At 32.4% G+C, this 10,971-nt stretch overlaps 1 protein-coding gene across 3 annotated transcripts; it reads right to left on the bottom strand.

Annotated features, from left to right (window-relative positions):
* Positions 1 to 1,254: 1,254 nt before the first annotated feature.
* Positions 1,255 to 10,672, bottom strand: LOC124826671 (putative inactive cadmium/zinc-transporting ATPase HMA3). 3 transcript variants are annotated; one of them, XM_047299565.2, is made up of 10 exons: positions 10,559 to 10,672; positions 10,071 to 10,293; positions 8,499 to 8,756; positions 6,578 to 6,675; positions 5,861 to 6,116; positions 5,591 to 5,728; positions 4,369 to 4,696; positions 3,773 to 3,975; positions 3,441 to 3,643; positions 1,255 to 3,048 (listed from the first exon to the last, which is right to left on the bottom strand). In XM_047299565.2, exons 2-10 carry the CDS (start codon positions 10,255 to 10,257, stop codon positions 1,519 to 1,521), a joined length of 3,201 nt encoding a protein of 1,066 aa, XP_047155521.2. In that variant the 5' UTR covers positions 10,258 to 10,293; positions 10,559 to 10,672; the 3' UTR covers positions 1,255 to 1,518. The 3 variants fall into 3 exon arrangements, with proteins under 3 accessions (XP_047155521.2, XP_087961433.1, XP_087961432.1); XM_088105307.1 differs by lacking the exon at positions 10,559 to 10,672 and adding an exon at positions 10,465 to 10,480; XM_088105306.1 differs by lacking the exon at positions 10,559 to 10,672 and adding an exon at positions 10,394 to 10,409.
* Between the last annotated feature and the right edge of the window lie 299 nt (positions 10,673 to 10,971).

Below are 10,971 nucleotides of genomic sequence, written 5' to 3'. Positions count from 1 at the left end.
TGGTCGGCCTAAAAAGAACTGTTCGACTTAGGATAAGCCATTCAATTTGGATGGTCGGTCGTCCCTGGGAGACCGTATAGTACAATACTATTTATTTTAAGTGATCTATTTTTTATCCAAACAATGTGTTATTTAAAAGATTTCAAATTCTCCAATAAATCAATTATCCTTTTTAAAATTCTCCATCCAAACACGTATATATTCTTTAGAAGTCACAAATGGTCGCTAAATACTTTATCAACAAATAATTAGATGGAAGTATATTTAAGTTCAATCAAATTATACTGAGTAGTGGTAAAAGGACCACCTCGGAAAAATCAAATACGATCACTAAAATCAACTTTGCCCAAGCAAATATCCCTTAATCACAAAGATTATAGCGAGATTATTAACAATTGATTCATTATTATTAAAAGATTATTACGAAGACAGTCTATTAATACTTAACCATAACAACAACTGAGAGTAATCATTGTGGTATAGACAATTAGGTAATACGTGGCTCAATAAGACTGGTGTTTAAGATTTAAATCTTAAGCCCAATAAAACATTAATTAGGTAATATGTGGCTCAATAAGACTAATGTTTCTTTCTACACCTCCATTTCAACATGCATTCTTATATGGTAAAATGACTTATTTGTTCTTATATTTTCTTCTTCCTCTTTTTCTTACATTAGTTCCCACCTTTTTTTCTCTCACTTTTCATCTTCTTCTTTCTTTATTTTTATTTCTAGAATATTAATTCAGAATATTTTTTCTTTACTTTTATTTCTAGAATTTCTTTATATATATTTTAAATTGTACCGCTCAAAATATAAAAGTTGTATTTCCAAATTAACAATCCATACCATCTTCCGATTAAACAATCCAGATAAAAATAATAGTTATGAATTGGGGAGCAAATTTAAAATTTTAAAGTTTCTGGATGGAGGTGGAAAAAGAAGTTGCCAAATGTGTCCTTCTGTGTGGAAAATATGTTGGGATAAAGTTCAAAAAAAGTCCTGAAGAAAGCAAGAAATATTTTAGAATGATAAGCAAGAAATATTTTAGAATGATTTAAAGACACACTTTTAAATAATTATTGAGAAATAAAAAAAAAGTACTAATAAGAAAATGTATTTCCCTTTTAAGTCCTTGGTAACATTAAAAGGTTAACTACTGATTTTAAGATGTAAAATTGTAAAGTGTGGTTATCAATTGGATTGAAATCAGTCAAGTTCTTATTTTAAAGTAGAAAAAGGAAAAAAAAAAAAAAAAAAAAAGACCCTGAACATGTACATAAACAACTTTAAGAAGAAATCAAAATCCCTTCCCCAACTTAAAACACATATGAGATTTACTGAAAAATCTAACTGATGATATCAAGCTCCCGCAGACCTGTCTGGTAAAATGGAGGTCGCAAACATCATTTTGTTCATTTCAATTAATTCCTGAAACTATGTACCACCAAGAACCTGCTACTTAAAATATAATTTTGCAAGGACAAGCATGACATCTTTTGCTTATGCTGTCACATCTATTCTGTCATAATTTCTGACAAACCTCCAACAAAACCAGTTCTTGAGTGTCCAAGTTTGCCACAGCATTCCTTCATGTAGCTCTTGCAACATCCACCATATTCTCTCTTATCCAAACCAACACAACCATGAATAATTGAAGATTCGTTGCATGCTTTTGAAGAACATTCATTTCTGCAACATGCACTGTCTTCTCCCTCTTTTGAACTCTCACAGTCACACACAATAACCAAATTCTCGCACGTGTCTGAGCAGCCTTCACAGCAGGAACCTTTCTCTTTTTCTGTCAAACTTGAACAACCTTTCATTGGGGCTGATTCAACACGTTCAACGATGATGCCAACGGATATTTCACCTGTCTCATTCTTCTCATTTTCTGGATGACAAACTGACTTGTTATGATTCATGTCTTGATTGCAATGTAAAACACTTCTGCATTTATGGTCTTTCAGGTTTTCACAAACAGGGATAGGGTGGCAGTGGTTATCGGTGTGGTAATGGTGATCATACTCATGTTGATGCTGGTGGTGATCATGCTCATGACCATGTTGATGTTGATGAAGATCATGCTCATGCTCATGCTCATGCTCATGCTCATGCTCATGCTCATGCTCATGCTTATGCTTATGTTGATGGTGGTGATCATGCTCATGCTTATGTTGATGGTGGTGATCATGCTCAAGCTTGTGTTGATGGTGATGGTGATCATGACCATGTTGATGTTGATGAAGCTCATGCTCATGCTCATGCTCATGCTCATGCTTATGTTGATGGTGGTGATCATGCTCATGCTTATGTTGATGGTGGTGATCATGCTCAAGCTTGTGTTGATGGTGATGGTGATCATGACCATGTTGATGTTGATGAAGCTCATGCTCATGCTCATGCTCATGCTCATGCTCATGCTCATGCTTATGTTGATGGTGGTGATCATGCTCATGCTTATGTTGATGGTGGTGATCATGCTCAAGCTTGTGTTGATGGTGATGGTGATCATGACAATGTTGATGTTGGTGGTGAGCATGATCATGGTCATGAGTGCCACCACACCCACTTTTGTGGTTATGAGACTTAGTTGAAGATCTGCAAGATTTTCCTCCATGTTTATGGCCTCTTGGAAGAAGTAACATGCTGTTGAAGATAACCACTAGACACGTTCCAACATCAGCAACCACTGCTGCCCAAACATATGGATAACCACCAATGGCCAAACCAATAATTGCAGCCTTGGTTGTGATCGACAAAATAATATTCTGAAGCACTTTCCATCGTGTTTTTCTTGCAAGTTTAATGGCTTCAGGTATCTTCTTAATGTCATTTGACATAAGAATTATATTGCCGGTCTCACTTGCAAGTGCAGAACCTGAAATGCCCATTGAGATTCCAATATCAGCGGAAGCTAATGCCGGCGCATCGTTTATACCATCACCGATCATGGCTGTCGGACCTTCTTTCTTAAATTCTGAGATGATTTTCACCTTGTCCTCTGGCAACAGTTCTGCATGGACTAATTCCAGAGAATGTCCCAGCTGTAGTTGAAGTATTGTTTCCATTAGTACTTAGCTAACCATGGGAAGTTAATGTTAATATCATACAATATTTAATGGCCTACTGTCATCTTATAGCATTAAAAAAATAAGTTCACTCATCAAAGAAATTAACTTTGAAACTAGAGAATTTGATACTAGAGAATTTGACACTAGAATAATCATGAAAGAATGGGAAGGTGACACACTTTTACCTATAAATATAGAATAGTCAGAAAAGAATGAATCTTTACATTTTTTCAAGAAAAAAAAGAATAAAAAGTAAGAAATGATAATATGAAATGAATGTAAAAAATTTAGTATATTCAAAATCACTCTGACAGCATGCTACAAATTTTGTATTCAACAAGGTTTGATCATATAACATTACACACCTGCTCCTGTGCTTGCATTGCAGCAGATTCACTGTCTCCAGTGAGCATGGCTGTTTTGATTCCCATTAACTTCAACTGCCCAATTGCTTCCTCAACACCTAACCTGCAAACATCTGAAAGAGAGAAAAATCCAACTGGGGTTGCTCCTAAGTATATGTATCCAGTGGTTTTTCCTCTTACATTTTCTCTTTGTAATATTGGAACTACAAAACAGAAGAAAAACTAAATATCAGCCTCTGGAGAGCATAAGGTAAATTCTAAGAGATATTGAAATAAGGCATAGAAACTAAAACTATTTTATAAGGTTACACCTCAATGGAAAAGGCACTCACCTGTTTCAGACCCGGCTCTTGCGGCAATTTTTTTATTTCCGATGTAAATAACTCTGTCATCCATTTTTCCACTAATTCCTTCCCCAGGAAAGTTTTCAAATTCTGTCACCTTTTCTGGCTCTGGTTCAACGGAGAGAGACCTTCCATAATCAACAACGGCAGATGCCAGTGGATGGCTTGACTTGCTCTCTACACTTGACACCCTGAAAAGTTGAATCTAAACACATTGATCTCATAATTCAACAATTTATTTAGTCTTTATTCTAAATAGGCTTCTGAAATTTCCTAACAAGATTATGTTATATCTGCTATACACACTAGAAACTCTACCACTATCATCTGCTTGTATGTTTCTTCCATTAATATGTTTCTTTTTTTAGTAAATAGTTTATAAACTAACACTCCTTGAGTCACATATTGTCATACATATATTAATCAAGTTTTTCCTTTTTATTGTAATTTTCTTAAATGAAATATAATTAAAATATTTTCCATTCATAGTGCATGTGAATCAGACCTTTTTTTTTAACAATACTACATTTCAAAAGAAAGATGGAGAGAAATAGCACTGTAGGGGAAACGAGGGGTGCCCTTACCAGTAAAGCAATGTGTTGAAATCCAAGTCATCTGAAAGAGATTGAAACTCTGTGACCACAAAATCACCCTTCGTTATGGTACCTGTTTTGTCAAAGGCCATGACCTTGATTTTTGCAAGTGTTTCAAGATGATGACCCCCTTTGATGAGAAGACCTGATGTGGCTGCTCTGGTGTAAGCACAAAAGGTTGCAACTGGAGTTGAAAGGATGAGTGCACATGGGCATGCACTCACTAAAACAACCAACGCTGAGTGAAACCAGTAGTTCTCTCTACGTGATTTCAAGGCAAGTGGAATCACTGCTACAAGGGTTGATATGATTACAACGGCTGAAAACATTAACACAAACAGTAAGGCCGGTGAAACTGAATGCAGGCATGAAACCAATAACTGAACAATTACATTCTGCAAAATAACAGTCAGAATTGAAAACGAGAAACAGAGTCAAATGATGGGTTGAATAGCATGAAATGAACTAATGCTACCATTTTTATGTTTAGATATTCTGTGATCGAAAGAACTAGGAAAAAAATCGGGTTTTGTAAGTCTTTCTACTATATCCAATAATAGTTTCACATGGAGAGGTCAAGGAAAGATGCATCTTCTTATCATTGATCAATTACCACATTTTCAAGACATTGTAAGAGTCACAATTTTATACAATTGTTTTTTATCTCTATTTCTAAGTGATAGACACGTAAGTCTATTAATCGAGATATAAGAGTAAGGACTGTTCATCTCTCCAATAGAGAACTTAAGATATTAATGATTTTTTTAGAACTTCGTTATCACGTTAAGGTTTTGATCCTAAATCTGTATAATGACATTATTATGATTAATCATTTGTCGTTCGAGAGAGAAATATAATATGTCTCAGGAGAGTCTATAGAAAAATATAGTATGTCTCTTTTTATGTATTTGGGATACTCATTCTAATATTGTGACATCTCTAACATTTGAGGGTAAGAAAAACAAGATATAGATGTCCTTTTCGTATTTTATTTTAAAGAATGGAACCTATAAGCATTACATCTTATCAATTTTCATCATTTCAATCCAATTGCAGGCACCCAAAGAGTGCAGAAAAGCAAGTAAAAATTACCATTATTTGTAGAATTAACATTTGACAAGAAAGTAGTTCAAATACAATGTAACCATTCAAATACAATGTAACCATTCAAAAGTGAAAAAAAAAAAAACAAAAACTGGAGATTTAGTCTAACCTGGAGTATAAAACTTGACAAACTTATCAATCAATGTCTGAACGTTTGTTTTGCTGTTTTGAGCTTCTTCCACAAGTTTTGACATTTTAGCCACCACACAATCTTCAGCCAGTGCAGTAGTTTTCAGACTGATATAACCTTTTAATCGATCAAGAAAACAAGTATTAGCTTCACCAAATTGGTCTAGGAAAAAACTAATTGCCAACTATTTTACTTGTCATATTTTCTATATTAGCAATGACACTTTACATATAAGAACTATGAATTTACCATTCAAATTGATGGTGCCAGCCCATACAATAGAATCCTTTTGTTTTGCCACAGGGAATGATTCCCCAGTCAAAGTTTTCTCGTCAACTTCACAGGTTCCATCTAGAACAACTCCATCAATGGGTATCACCTCACCTGCTTTAACAGCTAAAATGGTGTTTACTTTCACCTCATCAGCATCCACAACCTCTCCCGTTTCAGCTATGACTGCTTTTTGAGGGGCTATGTTCATCAAAGACGACATTGCTGCAGTTGCCTGAATCCAAACATTTTTGCAATTTACATGTTTAACTTACAGTCAGAATTGAAACAGAGAACCCTGCTTTTGTTTTTTATGGAGAAATATATATCACAAAAAATTTGTCACTTTACATGGAATTCAGTTTTCTTCATCAACTATTAACTATGTTAATAATACTTAAGTCTTAAATCCCTCATTTTTTTATAATTTTGTGTAATCAACAGTGCAATTACCCAGGTCGCTTTCTTACATTCAAGAGTGTATAAGTTTAAATATACAGTATAACTATAAGGAATGTCTATCTGTGGGTTTGAACAGTCCACACTTCAATAATGAAATATGAACTACAATAGAATCCGGGTCCACTAATTTATTTTAATAATTCAAGAATAAAACATTAATACTTGAAACAGTGAAAAACATGATATACAAGTAAAATAAGTACCTTTCAAAAAAATAAAATAAAAAATCAATACCTTGTGGCTTGCCCTTGATTCTAGCCATTCTGCAATTGAGAAGAGGAAAACGATGGTGCCAGCTTCCAAATAATCATCCATAGCAATTGTCCCAATAACTGTCAAATAAAAAGAAAAAAAAAAGAGATGTGTAAATCTTGTAATAATATTTTTCAAATAATCAGAAATTAATTATAATTTAAAACTAATAATCTTCTTTCTCACTGGACGAAACGATTACATGAATCAAAAAGTGTTTCTTTAAGGTAAATCATATATACAGACAAAGTGACTAAATCATAAATAATCTAAAAAGTTACATAGTTTGATTCCATCACGTCTTGTACAGACATATGAGACGTTAGCATGTATATATGTTGTTTCTTTCTATCAAATGTTTGCTAGTTAGTAGAAAAAAAATGTTATTTTAAATTTATGACCAAGAGGTGATGTTTGTTTGTTTGTTACAGATAGCAGATTTTCAGTATGTTTGGTTGGTTGCACCTCAGCTGTCACATTTTCTGAGGTTTTTCACATGTGAGTTGCAGTAGCGTGCGTGATAAACTGAATTCTGAATGTATTTCCAACATCTGAATTCTGAATGTATTTCCAAAATGAGTTCTGAATGTATTTCCAAAATGAGTTCTGAATGTATTTCCAAAATGAGTTCTGAATGTATTTCCAAAACCTTGTCATATGCAAATTTTATATATTTTTTAAAGATTTGTTGTTTACTACTTGGGGTGGGAAGAATATATGAAGCCATTAAAGTTTCAATCATTCAAAGAGAATCATGAGTTACAAGGATGTCAGAATATTCTCATTTGATTCTTCATCTGATTATATCAGGTGGAAAAACAATTGAAGATATTTTATACATGGGAGAATCTGTGGGTGCCGATTCAGGATTTTTGGTTTTCAGGAGTTGTTTTGGGGATTTTTGTTTTTCAGGAGTTGTTTTGGGTTAATTTGAATTTAATGAGAGAACCAATAATTTCTTTTTGCTTTATTAAAAACTAGCAGGTGTCGCTTAAGGTTATTTTTAAATTTCTGTTAAATATAAAATTATAAAAGAAAACACAATCTTCTGGAAACTTAAATGGTTAGTTTAAAAATAAATATTCACAATTTAACAAGTTAAAATATAAAATTATATAAGAAAGAACAATTTTGTGCAGTTTAGTAAGTTATAAAAAAACAATTTACTCAAAGTTTAACAATTTAAAAACTGAGAATTTAAGGCAGTTTAAATCTTGGAACTTTATAGGTTTTAATTTGTTTTCAATTTCTAGAGATTGTTCTCAATTATGACTAATAACCAGTGTTAAAATCAGCAGAAATGCTGACAATAACTCTCTTAAATATATTTTTTTGAAGTGAATTAACAAAATTATAAATAGTTAATTTATGAACAAGCACTGTAATGTTGTATATTATTTAAAAAATATATATACTAAAAATACTCAATCTATTATTAAGAAAAAAAATAAGATGATTTAAAAAAACACAATTAATACTCCTTAAGATGATTTAAAAAAAAAACAATTAATACTCCTTAAAAGGAAGGAGTGGGGAAAATGGGAAAATATGGCAAAGATGGTTTTTAAAAGTTTATCTAAAAACAACTAGAAAATTATGATTAAAAAGTTAAAACTTTTATTCAAATAGAATATGATAATATATAATCCAAAATGTGTCATGATTAATACAGCCTGTCAACCTTTTTCCAGTTCTTCTACTTGGAAGTTCTCTATTTGAATTATGTCAAGCAACTTAATAAGAAGCAAAGAAATTGTTATAAAAAAACACTTCAATTTTAATATATTAAAAGAGTTTTTGATATATTTCAATAAATCAATATATTTTAAAGAAAGAGGAACAGCACCAAACATGTAAGAGAGAATCATATGTCTGAAAAATGAAGTGAAATTAAGCAAATTACCTGCTATGATCATGAGAATGCTAATGTCAACCCTAACATTACGAATGGAGACAAAGGCCTTTAGGACGATAGGGTAAATACCAGCAGCAACTGCACCAAGTGCTACGTACTTGAAAGGAGGGTACACAAATTTCAGAAAAGAAACCAAAAGTAAAACACCCGAAACAATTGAATAAGGGCTTGGCCATCTTTTTCCATGATTTTGATCTCCATGTACTCTGATATTAGCTTCTAATCTCGCTCGATTCAATGCCTTAACTGTCATCACAAACTTTTATTCATTTATCACTTTCTTTTGCAACAAAATCATATCTTTTTGCATCAAAAAAGATAAAGTTAACAGCCTAACTTTATTCATAGGGTACAAAATGCTATGTATATACACACACGAATAATACTCTTATTCCACATAACTACTTTACACTTCCACTTTCACCTTTTTTTTTTCAGATCTACTAATCAAACAATAATCTTCATTAATTCATAATACATATGTACCTAACTTGCAGTTTCTTCGTGTATTATAATTATGTTTTAAAAAATGTCAGTGTTTAGAATTTGAGTTTGTCTCATCTTATAATCATTTTCACTCGTCGGAATTTGAGAAAAAATATTCCTGATAGAATTTTCATTTTTAATAGTGACACTGATAGTCTTGAAAATATAAATACATTTTTTTTTAATTTGTGGGTCTTTGTCACTGGATGAATTCTATTTAATTAAAATTAAAAAACAAATGCTGGCTAATGAATTAATCTTAAGAACAATGAACTCTGAAACAAGCAAAATTTGTGTTTCTATTGCACTCCCTGCAAACATGAGATTTGTGGACTCTAATCTAAAGAAACTGTTTTGGTCATAGTTTCTTTCCAAATGGAAAAGTTGAGATAAGGAGGCAATTCCCTTTTTAATTGTTAATGCATCATCTTTAACACCAATACGTTACGTTTTGAGAAAAAGAAACTTTGTGATAAAGATGATAACGGTGTGCTCTCATTTTGTGGAAAAAAGATGCTCAAATACGCAAGATCATTCGCCAAACCAAACTTCTTTTCTTTCACCTTTTACCATGGCAAATACAAGCATGGCAATTATTAAAGAAAAATAGTTATCTCGTTTTCTTTTTTAACTAATTCTGAATTCCACACAATTATATATAAAAGAAACTATTTCTCCAAATTAATAAAGCACAGGTACCATAAATTCATTTTCATGATCAACTCCTCTTAACATAGAAAAAGAATCTTTTACCCCATTCCATAAACCATTACAAAAAGTTAGGTAATCCTATATGTCCACCTTTATCTTCAAGAGATGCGATCCAATGTGGAGTTGTCCAATCAATTATACAGAGGTTATTTGCATTAAAATTTAGAAATTAGTTTGAGTTTTAATAAATGATAATAATAAAGAAAGGAAAACTATTAATTTCAAAATAAAAAATACTTCTAAATATTTTATATTTTAAATAAAAAAAATTGTCTCTCCACAAAATAGTGTACGGTGAGTCTTGTGAGTGAGAGTAGAGAATAAGAAAAAAGACGATGAAAATTAGAAGAGAGAATAATGTACCGATTTGAAGTTGCGAAATGACAAGAGTGTCATGCAGAACAATGACAGTTCGTGAAGGAACTATGACAGAAACCTCTTTGATTCCTTCAAGTGGCTTTAAGATGTTTTCAATGAGTGGTACTTCAGAGGAGCAGCACAGACCCAACACATCAAAGTAGCTCTTCTGCAATTTTTTACTCTTCTCCATCACAAGATCAAATTCCAAAAGCCTTGATCAAAACACCTACCAAACGAAAGTCCTTTCGGATTCAGTAACCAAATCAAAAAAGCAAAACAAAAAACACATGCAGTGAAATAAAACATAGAGGTGATGCTTGAGGGACCACAAAATGAAGAAATGTCCGTTACTAATTCATCTGTTAAACCAAACCGTTAAACAAGGAAAGCAAGAAACCAGGTATCATGCGTGAGATCAATAACAAGATAAAAAACATGGTCCAAACTTTGGAAGAGAAACAGGTAAGAGACAGAGAGATAAAGAATACCACCTTGTTTTGAGGAGAGAGAAGAATAATACGGTGGTGATGGTAATGGTGTGAAGCGGTGCGAGGAATGGGAGTTTATGTAGGCAAATTCTGAGTGGGGATTTCGGAAAAAAAAATAAAGAATAAAAGATGCAATATGATTGGACCCGTGTTTTACTTCTACAGAAAATAAACTAATTTAAAAGTTAATTAATTAAGCATCAATTACTCATCAAACTTCAATTATTATTTTTTAATTTTTTAGGGAGGGATGAGACAAGTGTGTAGTGGAGAATCAACAAGATTAATGGAATCCACCTATGAATCCACCGTTTCTTTTTATGTTTTAGGACATCAAAACATCATCACAAAGCATGATCTTTTCTTATTTCAGGAGCTACATTCACATGGGATATTAATTTTGTAATGTTGTTTAG

This window comes from Vigna umbellata, chromosome 1, assembly GCF_029865625.1.
Source record: "Vigna umbellata cultivar VRB3 chromosome 1, Vumbellata_1.0, whole genome shotgun sequence".
Taxonomy (NCBI): Eukaryota; Viridiplantae; Streptophyta; class Magnoliopsida; order Fabales; family Fabaceae; genus Vigna; species Vigna umbellata.
The sequence above is the reverse complement of the archived record's forward strand: the minus strand, read 5'-3'. Positions and strand labels throughout refer to the sequence as shown.

Excerpts from the sequence above, each read along its gene's own strand:
- LOC124826671 (XM_047299565.2), bottom strand. The coding sequence starts at position 10,257 with ATGGAGAAGAGTAAAAAATTGCAGAAGAGCTACTTTGATGTGTTGGGT. Across the intron at positions 6,676-8,498 it reads CATTCTCATGATCATAGCAG|TTATTGGGACAATTGCTATG; the intron begins GTAATTTGCTTA and ends TTTATTTGACAG. Across the intron at positions 6,117-6,577 it reads AATCAAGGGCAAGCCACAAG|GCAACTGCAGCAATGTCGTC; the intron begins GTATTGATTTTT and ends GTTTGGATTCAG.